Source organism: Notolepis coatsorum (genome assembly GCF_963971535.1).
Source record: "Notolepis coatsorum genome assembly, chromosome: 11".
Lineage (NCBI taxonomy): Eukaryota > Metazoa > Chordata > Actinopteri > Aulopiformes > Paralepididae > Notolepis > Notolepis coatsorum.
In genome coordinates, this window is record NC_140175.1 from 20,623,670 (window position 1) to 20,639,299 (window position 15,630).

Below are 15,630 nucleotides of genomic sequence, written 5' to 3' on the forward strand. Positions count from 1 at the left end.
AATATACAATATACAAAACTAAAGTACAAAATGCAAACAACTGCAAAAATTAGGTAGAGAGGTAGTGCAAATCTTTTAGTAATGAACAGACGGCAGTGGCTCAGGCGGTAGAGCAGTCGTTTGGTAATCGGAAGGTTCCCAGTTCGATTCCCGCTCCTCCCGGGCAGCGTGTCGAAGTGTCCTTGAGCAAGACACTTAACCCCTAACTGCTCCCGATGAGCAGGTCGGCACCTTGCATGGTCACCTCCGCCGTCAGTGTGTGAATGTGTGAGTGAATGTGTAAAATGTGAGGAACAAATTGTAAAGCGCTTTGGATAAAAGCACTATATACATAAAATATGTATAATAAGTGTTAAAAAGTGTCACTGCATGTTAATGTTGTTGTTCTTCTCCTCCTGCTCTCTCTCTCTCTCTCTCTCTCTCTCTCTCTCTCAGCTGTCCCCAGCCATCGTGGGCGGTCTCCACAACATGGCCAGGTGCATCGACGCCCGGTCCTACACCGAGAGCCTCAACATCCACACCCAAATAGTCAGCAGCAGCAACTTCAGCGAGATCTCCGCCTTCATGCCCGTCCTGAAGGTGGTGCTGACGCAGGCCAACAGACTGGGGGTCTGAACAGGGTCATGGGATCGTGACCTCTCTCTCTCCCACGTCTCGACCGCCACGGTGGAGAAAGACCCGGCGAAGGGGTCGTCGTCGCGGATGGAACGGAAAACGAGAGCGGGACGATGTGCTTTTTCGGGAGCTAAAAGTGCTCAAATTGTCTGGTGTTTTTAGCTGGTGTCACGGCGGAGTCGGGCTCGCGGTGTAGCGATACTCCCTGAGGGAATATTGTGAGATGTGTGAAATGATTGTTAAAAACCTCCTTTGTGTCCTTTTTTTTTTTTTTATATATATATATCAGAGCTACTCGTAACACAACTCAAACACAAGCCATGCCCCCTACACAATATATCGGACCAAAAACATCGCCAGTCTGGACTTGTGTCAACGCAGAACAACTCATTCCCCTTTCTCTAGGACGTCTAATGTTGTCGGGGGTGTTTTTTCCTTTGTTGTCTTCTATTTGTTTTTTTTGTCTGTTTTTATTTCCAGTATAATAATCACACTCGGAGCAGAGTGCAATGGAGGGGTTTCCCTTTTTAAAAACACAGAGACTGTACTTGTACGGGATTTTAAAGGAATGCATGCTTAATACGGACGCTTGGAGCTGCCTCGTGATCTGGAGGTAATTCTCACGTGGGTCCGAATCAGAGAGAGAGAGAGAGAGAGAGCGGATGGAGAGACCAGGACAGAGAGACCAGGACGTGTTAGTCTTGAGTGTCTCGTCTTGCTCACATTGTTCCTCCCAAGGTGGTTGATAATGAAACTTTTGTTTTCGATTTGACTACATGCAATATTTTCAATAATAAATAGTATTTATTTAAAACATGCTCCTTGATTATTTTGACATCAATTGTTTTTTTGGTTTTTTTAGAAGCGTAAAGTTCTGGTGATTGTACAGACTTTCACCAGACTAAAGAATGCACCCCTTATACCCTCTGAACCCAGAGTCTTTAAGGAGCCCTCACTGCGTATAAGGGGCGCATTCTGGGAATGATTAATTTTGGGGGAGGGGGGGTTCGCATCTATGCTTTTACCAAACGGTTCGTGTTTCCGCGTTCCCGTTTTGCGCTCTGATTGGCCACGCATGTTTCTGGTCATGTGACGTGCGCCCAATCGCATGACGCGCCCATTTCCGCCTCGACTAGCAGCAAACTACCTAACGCCTACGATCCACACTCTAACCTTAACCAACTTCGAAAGAGCGCCTAAGCTTAACCGTCCAAAGTACTTGCCGTCACACGATTGGGCGCACATGTCACATGACCAGAAACGTCAGTGGCCAATCAGAGCGCAAAACGGGAACACTGAAACACGAACCATTTGGTAAAAGCAATCAGGCGGGAGGGGGGGGGTTCAGCACCCCTTGTACTGTAATGACTGTAACATGGGGGCGTGACAGTGGCTCAGGAGGTAGAGCGGTCGCGTGTAGCTGTTCCGCAACAGTAAGTGACTTCCGGGGTAGGCCTGATTGGCCCCGACAGGCACGTGACGCGCAACTTTCTCTGCCGCGCGGCAGAGCTTGCGGAATGATGTAACCGTCCAAATCCGCTATGACTCTCATTCAGCGCTTTAGCTCACCTCGCAGAGCAGCGGTCCTGCGATCCTGCGGTCCGTTGTTGACGAGTTCGAATCCCATCGAATTTTTTTTTTTTAACGTGATTTTTTTTTTAACGTGTATTCTTTCGCCGGTTAAGGTTAGGCATGGTTAAGGTTAAGGTTAGGCATTGTTTCGGAGTTGGTTAAGGTTAGAACGGTTAAGTTTAGGCGCTGTTAAGGAGCTGGTTAAGGTTAGAGTTTGTGTTAGAGAATGGCAATATTCTTTCTATGGTTAAGGTTAGGCATGGTTATGGTTAAGGTTAAGGTTAGGCATTGTTTCGGAGTTGGTTAAGGTTAGAACGGTTAAGTTTAGGCGCTGTTAAGGAGCTGGTTAAGGTTAGAGTTTGTGTTAGAGAATGGCAATAGACAGCCTATTTCCGCGCGACAGCTCTCAGCAGCCTCGTTGCGCGTCCTGAGTTTGCCGCGTCACGTGCCTGTCGGGGCCAATCAGGCCTACCCGGAAGTCACTTACTGTTGCGGAACCGGTACACGCAGAGCGGTCACCTGGTAATCAGAAGGCTCCCGGTTTGATTCCCGGCTCCTGCTGGCTAGAGCACGTCAAAGTGTCCTTGAGCAAAGACACTTAACCCCTAACTGCTCCTGATGAGCAGGTCGGCACCTTGACAGGCTTCAAGTTTTAAAGTACTCAACTTTTGCCATGTTTTCTATGCAAAATCTTTTTCTTCTGAGTTCAAGTTCAAGTTTCTTTATTAGTTGTCATACACAAGTACAGAATACTTTTATACAAAATGCTTCTTTCTGTTACGCTCCAGTCCAGAGACTGTGCTAGGCAAAAAAGATAAGTATAAAATAAGTATAGCAAGTATAAAATAGAAGTCAAGTACGTAGACAAAAATTTTCAGTATATACATACATACAATGCTCAATGTAGAGTAGAAGTAACTGAGTTACCATACAATATACTATACAGTGCAAAGGATGAGGTACAATTTAGGTACAATTTACAGTAAGGTGTAATGAGGTATGGGTTGTAGTGCAAATTCTTTACCAATAAATATAAAGTGTGCTTAGGTGTTCTAAAGTGGGTGCTGCAGTGAGTTGTATGTTTAAAGTGAGTGTGTGCGTGTGGATGTGTGTGCTGTGAGTGCATTTGATGGTTGTTACATATTGTTATTTTTTGTTGAGTAACTAGTAACTCATGGGTTCAGATGAATGTAGTGGAGTAAAAAGTAATATTCCTTTGAAATGTATAGTGGAGTGAAAATACAAAGTTCCCTACAATGAAAATACTCATTAAAATAAGATAAGATATTCCTTTATTGATCTCCTTGGGGAAATGGAGGGGGGAGGGGATGTACAGGTCTGGGCAGGGTAATATATATAGAAAATTTAAATACATAAATAGAGGCAGTAAAATTTGATCTGAATAGAGATTATGAGGAAAAAATAAACAGTGTAAAAAATGTAATTAACTCAATATGAAGATTTTTTTTTATATAATGTTAAATATTACACTATATAAAAATTGTGTAAACAAAGGTGCAGCTGAGGGTTTGTATGCCCTATCGGTTATATTATACGTTACAATAAATATAGGCAATAAATCATTTAAATCTGAATTTATATTACAAGAGTATTTCTATGAAAGTATACCTCAAAATTGTACCTGAGTAAATATACTCAGTTATTTAAATATACTCCTCCCTGCCCTGACCGGAGGCTCCGTGGGTTTCGTTTTTGCCGAAGCTGAAAGGTAATACCTGACGGAGGCTGCGGAGAAGACAGAGGCAGTGTGTGACTGATCCACAAAAACACACAATATCTAATCTCACTCACCGTTACCAATATGTCCGGTTGGAAGGCCTAATGATGACACGTTAATGAACATGAATGCAATCGGTAAACGCCGCCTATCATGGAAAACATGAAATGAGAAGCAACGTTCGAAAGGATTTCAAACCCAAGAGAGGCGCCGACGGGGCTGTTTCATCGAACTGGTGAGATCAATTGTTTAGAGAACATTATTATTCTCCGTTTTATGGAGAACGATATAGGCCACCATATATAGACACGTTATGGCATAATCTGATTTGATAGTGTCTCTGTTTTGACAGGAATAGGCCTATACTTGTGGTATAATAACTATGTATTTCCATAGAGTAGGCTACGTGATACATTATTTCATGTGCATGTGATGAAATAGCGTATAGTATAGTCATCATTGGTCATTGTAGTCACTCTGAGACGAGGTGGAATCAGGTGCACCTGCAAATGTGGCTGGTTCTTACGTTCAGTGGATGCATTATAATAATGTGGCTAATCTATAATTTAGTCGGCGATTAAAGCACATGGCTGCACGTATTTGGAAGTATGCTATATTTATGAGAAATGCTGTAGTCTTTATTTGCAGTAGAAACCTGTCTATATTCGGGCCGACTGGATTCTGACAAGGGGCGGATTTGTCCGGCGGTGTCCATGGTGCTGAAACGGATAGACCACTGCACTTCCGCATTACATGGAGCTCGTGAGGGGAGGGGGACCACTGCACTTCCGCATTACATGGAGCTCGTGTGGGGAGGGGGACCATAGATATATATATCTATGAGGGGGAGTGGGGGACCACTGCACTTCCGCATTACATGGAGCTCGTGAGGGGAAGGGGGGCGCGAGGGATGCGTCCACTGAATGAATGTTGAGCCTGGAGGGTGGACGTAAGTGGTTATGTATAGCCCTGTATTTTACTGGCATACACTTTTACTATTATGTAGACTATTCTGTTTTGTGTTTTTGTGTTTACAGGTAATGTATTGTATACATGCACTTTTATTATGTTCTTGTGTGATATAGGCCTACCGCACATTTTATTGCTGTCTGATATATTGCAAATGTTATTGCTGTCATCTTGGCCAGGTCTCCCTTGCAAAAGAGATCTTGTATCATTCTCAATGGGACTTCCTGGTTAAATAAAGGTTAAAAAAAAAAAAAAAAAAAAAGAGCCTGGACGTAAGTGGTTGTAGCTACGGCTAAACCTCATTTGCTTTGCACGTGGCCTACACCACACGGTCTATTATTAAAATATTTCTCACAGCCATTTTGGCAATAACAGTAGCTAGTATCTATAGGCAACATGTTCACTTGAAAATAGCCTAACAGCTGATCAGCTCAGCCTCGTCAAACAACCCACGGGAGGGGATACCTGCTCGACTGGTCTTAACTCTCTTAACGTCTTTCTGTTTCCTGTGTCACAACAGGAGGGGAGACAGGCAGACAGGATGAGGAAGTGCAGTCCTTGGACTTTTCTCCCGCTTATGTATTCACTCTTTACAGCGACGGGGCTGTGGGTTGTGTAAGTATATCATGGCCAACTTCCTCTGCCACACACACACACGCACGCACACACACACACACACACACACACACACACACACACACACACACACACACACACACACACACACACACACAGTTTTACACACGGCCATTGCTGGAGAGCTGATGTCTGGTGAATTTGAGAACTGTTAGGAGTAGGACTATCTGACTCTTAATAATAAACACTTAGGACTATCTGACTCTTAATAATAAACACTTAGGACTATCTGACTCTTAATAATATACACTGTTAGGACTATTTGACTCTTAATAATAAACACTGTAGGACTATCTGACTCTTAATATTAAACACTGTTTTTCAAGTCAAGTCAAGTCAAGTCAAGAGTTTTATTTGTCACGGCATACAAGCATACAGTGAAATGCGGGGGGTCATGCCCGCAGCGATTGTGCAATAATACAAGTAATAAGAAAGGAATGAGAATAAGACATTTGTGCAATAATACAAGTAATAAGAATAAGACATAACAGGTATAATGTACATAAAGTTTACAAAAAGCATGGTAAGACATGCTAAGGTCCTGCGATAGTGCAATACAATGTTAGCTACGGATGAGGCACTGGGTCTTATGTACACTACTATACAATGCTATACTATACAATCTACAGTTATACTGTCCTTATGCTAACTTGCTATATCCATCTATTTACTATACAAGAACCACTCCTGTTCTTTTTTAATTTTTTAAAGTGACCTTTTCATTGTGTAAAGTGACCGTTGAGTGTGAGCGTGTGCAGCATGTGTGTGTGTGTTCATGCTAAAGTGACTGTTAGTGTGTGAGCATATACAGTGTGTGTGTTCATGTGTGCTTGTTTGTGGAGAGTTCAGTGTTCAAGACTCAGATGGCCTGGGGGAAGAAGCTTAGCCGAAGTCTCTCTGTCCTAGTTGTTAGGACTATCTGACTCCTAATAATAAACACTGTTAGGACTATCTGACTCTTCATAATAAACACTGTTAGGACTATCTGACTCTTAATAATAAACACTGTTAGGACTATCTGACTCTTAATAATAAACACTGTTTGTTAGGACTATCTGACTCTTAATAATAAACACTGTTATGACTATCTGACTATTTTTTTTTTTTTTTTTTTAATCTTTCTTCCCCTCCTTTTTCCCGATTTTTCTCCCATCCCACCCTTCCTGGTTGTTGCGTACTTTCCCCTACTGTTGGTCCGGGAGACCGGAGACTGTCACATGCTTTCCTCCGACGCATGTGCAGCCTGGGGCAGGCCAACCTGGCCGCGCAGGTTCTCACCGGGGAGAGTGTAGCGTGTGGGAGGCCACACTATCTCTCCTCAGTTCCAACCCTCGCTGAGCAGGCGCCCTGACCGAACTGTAGGGGTCGCTGTCCACAACGCCCAGGACCCACCCTTCAGCTTTCCCACCCCCTGATACAGCCAATTGTATCAGTGTGAGAGGCCAGCCAAGCTGATAGCAACGCCGGGAGCTGGATTCGAACAGGCGAATCCAGTGTCTCCCGGTGTTGGTGACGAACGTAATCTCCGTGCGCCACCTGCCCCCCCCCTATCTGACTCTTAATATTAAACACTGTTAGGACTATCTGACTCTTAATAAACACTGTTAAGACTATCTGACTCTTAATAATAAACACTGTTAGGACTATCTGACTTTTAATAATAAACACTGTTAGGACTATCTGACTCTTAATAATAAACACTGTTAGGACTGTCTGACTCTTAATAATAAACACTGCATGGACTCTGTTGCAGTGTGTTACTACGGTTTGGACCATGTATACCATCATCACTATTATTACTACTGTCTGATTGAATCCTGCCACCCACTACTGTTCACTACTACTGTTCACTACTACTACTGTTATGACTATTATCACTATTATTTGCACTTTGTTCTTTGTTCTATTACTACATATCCTACCTGTACCCCATGCTGGTGCACTTGAATTCCCCCAAGGGGATTAATAAAGGAACATTTTACTTGACTTGACACACACACACACACACACACACACACACACCTACACACACCTACACACACACACACACACACACACACACACACACACACACACACACACCTGTACATTGTATATTACTATTGCACTTTACTGTTACATTGCACTCTGGTTGGATGCCAAACTTCTTTTTGTTGTACTGTACTTGTGCTGTATTATGACAATACATTTTAATCAAATCTAATCTAATCCTGGTGATGTTGTTTCTTTTTATAGGTACTTTATAGCTGTTGAAGATGAGAAGATAACGCCTCTGAGTTCAGAATACAAGTAACTATTAAAAGGTCCTGCAAAAATAGCCCCAATCATTCTAAGCAACATCGATTGATTTCCGATCACTGTTCTCTTCCCCCCCTCAGGCGAAGTGGATCCAAATCCCCTCCTTACATCAGGTGGAGTTGATTGATTGATTGATTGAAAACTTTATTAACAGATTGCAGAATGGGTACAATACAGTACAGCTCAATACACACAATTGTTAAGGGGATGCAGACCAGAGAAAGACGTTTGTCTTGTTTACATCAGGGTCCCCCATTTTCAATTCATCAGGACATATGTGACATACATGACATACAGATAGTCAGTACTGCTACATCTATACATTTATGACATACCAGATTTGCAAATACAGTACTGTTTGTGATACAGAAGGAGTCAGGAAAAGGGAGTAATAAAGGAACATTGTCACCTTTAGTTTACTCTCTAACAAGTAAAGACAGTTTTAGTGAGTCATTTATGTGTCAGAACAAACTCAACTTGACTCTTTCCTCTCACTTCCAGTATTGCAGGCAATGCCCCACCAGCCAGCTGTGTGTTCAGCCAGGTCATGAATCTGGCTGCCTTTGTGGGTAAGTTGCTTTTGTGGGTAGGTTGCCTTTGTGGGTAGGTTGCCTTTGTGGGTAGGTTGCCTTTGTGGGTAGGTTGCCTTTGTGGGTAAGTTGCTTTTGTGGGTAGGTTGCCTTTGTGGGTAGGTTGCCTTTGTGGGTAGGTTGCCTTTGTGGATAGGCTGCCTTTGTGGGTAGGTTGCCTTTGTGGGTAGGTTGCCGTTGTGGATAGGCTGCCTTTGTGGGTAGGTTCAGGTTGCCGTTGTGGGTAGGTTGCCTTTGTGGATAGGCTGCCTTTGTGGGTAGGTTGCCTTTGTGGATAGGCTGCCTTTGTGGGTAGGTTGCCTTTGTGGATAGGCTGCCTTTGTGGGTAGGTTGCCGTTGTGGATAGGCTGCCTTTGTGGGTAGGTTCAGGTTGCCTTTGTGGGTAGGTTGCCTTTGTGGGTAGGTTGCCTTTGTGGGTAAGTTGCCTTTGTGGGTAGGTTGCCTTTGTGGGTAGGTTGCCTTTGTGGGTAAATTGCCTTTGTGGGTAGGTTGCCTTTGTGGGTAGATCCGATGATACATTCAGATGATACATTAAGTCTCACTGATAATGTGAATGATTTAATTATACAAAGATGTCAAACAATGGCAACACAACACGTGCAACACCCAAACAGAGTACATAAGTTAGTTCACTTATACACTTATTGTATTATACACATATTGTACATACTATAGTAGATCTACACAAAGGATTAATGTGTCACACGGTTGTTCTAGATAATGGCTGTAGTGTCTCGACTTCAGTACCTTATTCCAGCTGTTCCTCTGTTCTTCAGGGTTCATTATCGGTGTCCTGAGATACCTTCAGCTGAAGCCCACGGTGCACAAACCCTGGCTGAACATCGGCAGCCTGGTGGCCTTGTCCCTCGCCTGCTTCGGGATGACACTAGTGGGAAACTTCCAGGTACTAACTGCACATCAAAGATGGAATAAAAGATTCGACTGAGGCTACGTTCACACTGCAGGCGAAAGTGGCCCGAATCTGATAGTTTTACTCATATGTAATATTCATTCACTCATGTGTTTTATTCATTCATTCATTCATTCATTCATTCATTCATTCATTCATTCATTCATTCATTCATTCATTCATTTGGCTCAGATCCGATTCTTTCATGACAGTGTGAACAGCACAGATCACATGGCATCTGAGCTGTTCAGCCACTTTCATACTGATACAGGTCTGATTTTTTTTTGCAATACGAACTCAGTCTGAACAGTCATGCGGCTTTCATGCGACTTTTACGTCACTCTAGATCGACATTTGTCACAATTCTTTACGTCCATCTTCTTTATTGTTCATTTGCGCATGCGGGTCAGTTCAGGAGCGTGACCACCAGTTCACACTGGAATCTGATATTGGCCACATTTAAAAGATAATGTGAACAACCAAACAAATCACATCTGGGCAATAAATCAGAATTGAGCACTAAGGCTTGCAGTGTGAACGTACCCTTACATTTACATTTGATATTTAGTCCTTTAGCTGAACGCCTTTCAGCAACTGCAAAGACACGGTCGCCCTGAATCTTCAGCCTAGATGGAGGATGTAGTTTTCCAAACGATAAAAGAACTCAAAAAGTGTGTTGAAATAGGGCGGCTAAGTGGCGCAGTGGGCAAGGCGCTCGCCACTAACGCAGGAGATGCTGGGTTCGAGCCCAGCTCTCTGCGTTGCTTCCGGCTTGGCTGGCCGTTAATACTAATACAATTGGCATTATTAGGGGGTGGGAAAAGCCGGTGGGTGGGGCAGGGTTTCCGTTAGAATTTTTTTTTCAATCTACCGGACAAATGGGATAAATTCCGGTCAGAGTTTATTGAGCTTAAAAACAATTGATAGGCCTATATAAAGAATGACATCATCAAGGCATTTATAATATTTTAACTTAAAACTAGGCTACTTTTGCGTATATACAGTCATTAATATATTCCAAATAAAATAAGTCCCTCGAGACTTCGTGCTGCTGCCGACTTGAGGTGTCGGTGGGCAGTCTGCCCGACCTTAATAAACAGCAGTCTGTTATAATCACATTTTTATGAGCTAACGAATTCCGTTATATTGGACATTTGTATTAATTATATCAAGCGAAGAACTGAGAAATTTGGCAGAGAGAGACGGCAACATTATCGTGGGTTTGCGCCGTGATGTATATCTCCACCTCCCAACAACTTGGTGCTGCTCATAATGTCCGGTGAAAATAATTCCCTCTAAGCACAATTTGATTATTTGAATTGTATTAAAATAGGCTAAAATTAAATAGCCTATGCGATGAACGAAACAATCATTACATTTGTCGTTGCTTCACCAAGCAGCCGGTCTAATAATGACATCCTGTTGTCAGCGCGAGCTGGCTGCTGATATATTTACGTGAAGCATGGAGCAGGCAGAGCAGAGCAGCGGTGTCAGCAGCGCCCCCACCCAACAGCTGAATTGCCAATGGCTGAATTGGAGTACTGCACCCTGCCAAGCCATGCTTCTCGCAAATATATCAGCAGCCAGCTCGCGCTGACAACAGGATGTCATTATTAGACCGGCTGCTTGGTGAAGCAACGACAAATGTAATGATTGTTTCGTTAATCGCATAGGCTATTTAATTTTAGCCTATTTTAATACAATTCAAATAATCTAATTGTGTTTAGAGGGAATTATTTTCACCGGACATTATAACCGGAGAGATTAAATATGTCGGACTTCAACAGATTTTGCCGGTCAAATACCGGTAATTACCGGCTAACGGAAACGCTGGGGTGGGGATCGGACGTGGTGGACAGCGACTCCTACAGGTCGGTTGGTGCGCCTGTACAGCAGAATCAGGAAGCAACGGGGGGCAGCGTGAGCCTCCCGCGCGTTACTCCTCGCCGCCGCTGAGAGATCGCGCTGTTCAGGTGAAAAGATGCGACGGCTGCCTCCTCGTGTCCCGGAGGGGACACGTGATGCAAGGCTCCGTCCACATTGCAGCCGACCAGTGGGAGGCATGGTCTAACAACGTTCGAGACAGGGGAGGGCAGAATTGGATAATACGAAATTGGGATGGGAGAAAAATAGAAAATGGGAAGAAAAAGTGGATACAAAAAAATAATAATAATAATAAAGTGTGTTGAAATGACACAATGACACACTGTTGGATGTTGGATGTCTGTTGTTGGATCTCCAGTTATCCAATGACGAGGAGCTGCACAACGTCGGCACCTCCATGACTTTCGGCCTGGGCACGCTGTTCTGCTGGGTGCAGTCTGTCATCACCCTCAAGGTCAACCTGAGGAACGAGGGGAGGAAGGCCGGCGTGCCACGCTTCCTGCTGTCCGGAGCCGTCACCGCCTGCATGCTGCTCTGTATCCTCCACACCCGCTGCATTTAAGTTTGAGTTAAAGGGGAACTATTTTACTATTTCTTTCACTATTTGGGCACTTTTACACAATTCCTGTGAGTTTATGGAACACCTCTGTAATTATACATTTTTTTAATTCATTGTTTTGTATTTCTAATCAAGTCCTCAAAAACTGAATTTTTCTACCTCAAGATCTCGAGCCGTTTTGAGGTTGGGCTCCTAAACCACTGTGTGGCCTGGTGGCATCTGCCACATTATCATGCAGCTGAGTCTCTCTGACATCACAAATCATCACATTTTCAGATGACTCAGTTCAGTGAGGGTGAATATTGTGAGAGGATAATTGGAAGAATGCGCCAATATGAGAATTAGAGACATAGATCATATTAATATAAGTCCACATAGCTAGGAAACAATGCTAAACACTGAAAAAGGCAATTTATAAGATAGTTCCCCTTTAAGGAAACTGGAGTACCCAGAGGAAACACACGCGAACACAGGAAGAACATGCAAACTCCACACAGGAAGGCCCCACAACTGAGTGATCTGAAATACAGTACATGGCTTTCCCCGGGATTCTCAATCAAGATGGTGCTGAGTCTCAGCTAGGAGGTGGTCTGGAGGGGGGCTGAGTCTCGACTAGGGGGTGGTCTGGAGGAGGGCTGAGTCTCAGCTAGGGGGTGGTCTGGAGGGGGGCTGAGTCTCAACTAGGAGGTGGTCTGGAGGGGGGCTGAGTCTCGACTAGGAGGATGTCTGAAGGGGGGCTGAGTCTCAACTAGGGGGTGGTCTGGAGGGGGGCGGAGTCTCAACTAGGAGGTGGTCTGGAGGGGGGCTGAGTCTCAACTAGGGGGTGGTCTGGAGGGGGGCTGAGTCTCAGCTAGGGGGTGGTCTGGAGGAGGGCTGAGTCTCAACTAGGAGGTGGTCTGGAGGGGGGCTGAGTCTCAACTAGGGGGTGGTCTGGAGGGGAGCTGAGTCTCAGCTAGGAGGTGGTCTGGAGGGGGGCTGAGTCTCACCTAGGAGGTGGTCTGGAGGGGGGCTGAGTCTCAGCTAGGAGGTGGTCTGGAGGGGGGCTGAGTCTCAGCTAGGGGGTGGTCTGGAGGGGGGCTGAGTCTCAGCTAGGAGGTGGTCTGGAGGGGGGCTGAGTCTCAGCTAGGAGGTGGTCTGGAGGGGGGCTGAGTCTCAACTAGGAGGTGGTCTGGAGGGGGGCTGAGTCTCAACTAGGAGGTGGTCTGGAGGGGGGCTGAGTCTCAGCTAGGAGGTGGTCTGGAGGGGGGCTGAGTCTCAACTAGGAGGTGGTCTGGAGGGGGGCTGAGTCTCAACTAGGGGGTGGTCTGGAGGGGGGCTGAGTCTCAGCTAGGAGGTGGTCTGGAGGGGGGCTGAGTCTCAACTCATTTCATTTCATTTCAAACCTTTATACTCGTGAAAGCACTGAGGTTTCCCTCATTTACAGTGATGACGAGTTAACAAAGGACACAAATATCATAACAGTTAATAATTACAATGAATTACAATTACTACAATGATGGATTAAAAACAATTACATGATTCAGTACATAGGTCAAGTGCAATGCCTTTAAACTCCATGAATGACGGGAATGTTCCGAGCTTTAGAGTCTTTTGCAGGGTATTCCATGTGTATGGAGCATCGTAGGAGAAGGCAGATTTTCCAAGCTCAGACCGAACTCGAGGCACCCTGAGCACAAGCCGATCATTCGAACGAGTTTGGTAGGTGACAGCACTCCAGACCAACAAAGATGTAATATAAGGTGGAAGTTTGCCAATAATTGCTTTGTAGATAAAAAGATACCCATGATAACTACGTCGCAACGAGGGAGATGGCCAGCCTACCCTCTCATACAAAAGACAATGGTGAGTATCATATTTGTCACCCGTAATAAATCTTAGGGCGGAGTGGTAGGCAGAATCCAAAGGCCTTAATGTAGACGCAGACGCATGCCTGTAAATGACATCACCATAGTCCAATATTGACAAAAAAACAGCCTGTATAATTATTTTCCTACAGAACATAGGAAAACTAGCGCGGTTACGGTACAAGAAACCAATCTTTTGCCGTAATTTTGTAGCTAGGTTATCTATATGGAATTTAAAGGGGGGGCTGAGTCTCAGCTAGGGGGTGGTCTGGAGGGGGGCTGAGTCAATTTGATTTGATAAGACCACGTTGCAGCCTGCCAGCAGAACATGTAGATGCTGTGTTCTCCGTTTACCGGCTCCATCCTTAACCCCACGTGCTCAGACTTCGCCCTGATGGCGCAGCGCCTCCACATGCACGCGGCCCGGGCTCAGTGGGCGCTGGTCATGTTCTTCCTGGGCTTCATCGGCACCTTCGCCATCGAGTTCCGCCACTACCACTTTGAGATTGTGTGCACCGACGGCCGCGAGCCCCCGCTCAGCCTGTCGGAGACCTTCTCCGAAGTGTCCGAGTACCAGTCCGACCAGCTGTAGGACTGTGAGCGCGGGGGCTCTGTTTGTAAGATCTTCGTGGACGGGTGAAACTGACTGAACAAAACGACTTGGGCTGGTAGTAGGGAAGTCTAACGTTTTTCTGCCATCAGCGAAGATATTTCTATATTTAAAAAAATCGGTGGTAGAGCCGACATTTATTTAAATTGCATTATTCCACCTCTGTGAGATGGTCTACGACATAAAAATATATATATAACGAAATTGTTAGCCTCATACGATAATTGCATAAGTCATTTTTCAAGATTTTTGGAAAAGAAGAAAAAATACATTTTCCAGCAAATGTGTAAGAGTTTTTCATTTATATTTAGAAAATAAGTTCAACAAGTTTGCAAAAATACAAAAACACAACAACCATTGCGTAACAAAATAAGGTGACTTTTAAACAAAATATGTCATGACTTTGGCATTTTCTCCTCTTACATACATACATGTCATACACTAGGCAGTTGTTTTACTTGCCTAAGTCATGCGATCGCCATCTGTGTATGTGTAACGTTAAAATGCACAAGTCCGGGGGCGGCTAGGTGGTGTAGTGGGCAAGGCGCTCGCCACCAACGCTGGAGACGCTGGGTTCGAGCCCAGCTCTCGGCGTTGCTATCAGCTTGGCTGGTCGCTCATACTAACACAATTGGCAGTGTTAGGGGTGGGAAAGCTGGTGGGTGGGTCCTGGGCGTTGTAAACAGAAAAAACTCCTACAGTTCGGTCGGGGCGCCTGCTCAGTGAGGGTAGGATCTGGAGGGAGGTAGTGTGACCTTCCACACGTTACACTCTCCCAGTGAGAATCTGTGCTGCCAGGCTGGCTGCCGGCTGGCTGCACATGTGTCGGAGGATAGCATGTGACAGTCTCCGGCCTCCCGGACCAACAGTAGGGGGGGGTGCGCAACAACCAGGAAGGGAGTTGGGAATTGGCATAACGGGAGAAAAAAATCGGAAAAAAGGAGGGGGAAAAAGATAATAAAAAAAAAAAATGCACAAGTCCCACGAGTGAGTTAGGAAGATGGCGTTTTGGTTGCATTGAAGAAGATGGATGAAAACATGGAGGACATGTGTACCACTACCATGTGATTTGTGCCGTTTACACTGTCATGAAAAAAACAGATATGAATCACATATGAGCAAAAGATTTGGGCCACTCTTGCCTGCAGTGTGAACGTAGCCTTTGTAAGATTGTGGATGGGTATTAAAGTGTACAAACGACACATGGTACATATGAAAAGAGATGCATGTATTAGCAACTTACTGTGACAGTGCTTCAACCATTAGTGAATTGTCTAAACTCCACTATAGGTAAGTCGCGGGGGCGACAGTGGCTCGGGAGGTAGAGCAGTCGTCTGGCAATCCGGAGGTTCCCGGTTCGATTCCCGCTCCTCGCGGGCAGCGTGTTGATGTGTCCTTGAGCAAG

At 44.9% G+C, this 15,630-nt stretch overlaps 2 protein-coding genes across 19 annotated transcripts in view; both read left to right on the forward strand.

Annotated features, from left to right (window-relative positions):
* Positions 1–1,421, forward strand: part of sec31a (SEC31 homolog A, COPII coat complex component) — a 44,291-nt gene extending 42,870 nt beyond the window's left edge. For all 17 annotated transcript variants that reach the window (XM_084325362.1, XM_084325373.1, XM_084325377.1 and 14 more), the window contains one exon: positions 436–1,421. In XM_084325362.1, the coding sequence (XP_084181488.1) occupies positions 436–615 (180 nt within the window). In that variant the 3' untranslated portion in view covers positions 616–1,421. The remainder of the gene's footprint in view (positions 1–435) is intronic.
* A 2,520-nt stretch (positions 1,422–3,941) lies between these two features.
* Positions 3,942–14,840, forward strand: tmem150c (transmembrane protein 150C). 2 transcript variants are annotated; one of them, XM_084325388.1, is made up of 8 exons: positions 3,942–4,160; positions 5,415–5,509; positions 7,766–7,819; positions 7,909–7,941; positions 8,330–8,397; positions 9,195–9,322; positions 11,571–11,748; positions 13,999–14,840. In XM_084325388.1, the coding sequence occupies exons 2-8, from the start codon at positions 5,436–5,438 to the stop codon at positions 14,205–14,207; spliced, it is 744 nt and encodes a 247-aa protein (XP_084181514.1). In that variant the 5' UTR covers positions 3,942–4,160; positions 5,415–5,435; the 3' UTR covers positions 14,208–14,840. The 2 variants fall into 2 exon arrangements, with proteins under 2 accessions (XP_084181514.1, XP_084181515.1); XM_084325389.1 differs by lacking the exon at positions 3,942–4,160 and adding an exon at positions 4,811–4,874.
* The last annotated feature ends 790 nt before the right edge of the window (positions 14,841–15,630 follow it).

Bases quoted from the DNA above. Each gene is read 5' to 3' on its own strand.
- tmem150c (XM_084325388.1), top strand. From the start codon at position 5,436: ATGAGGAAGTGCAGTCCTTGGACTTTTCTCCCGCTTATGTATTCACTC. The intron at 5,510-7,765 runs GTAAGTATATCA...TTCTTTTTATAG, and splicing joins GCGACGGGGCTGTGGGTTGT to GTACTTTATAGCTGTTGAAG. The intron at 11,749-13,998 runs GTATCCTCCACA...CCACGTGCTCAG, and splicing joins CACCGCCTGCATGCTGCTCT to ACTTCGCCCTGATGGCGCAG.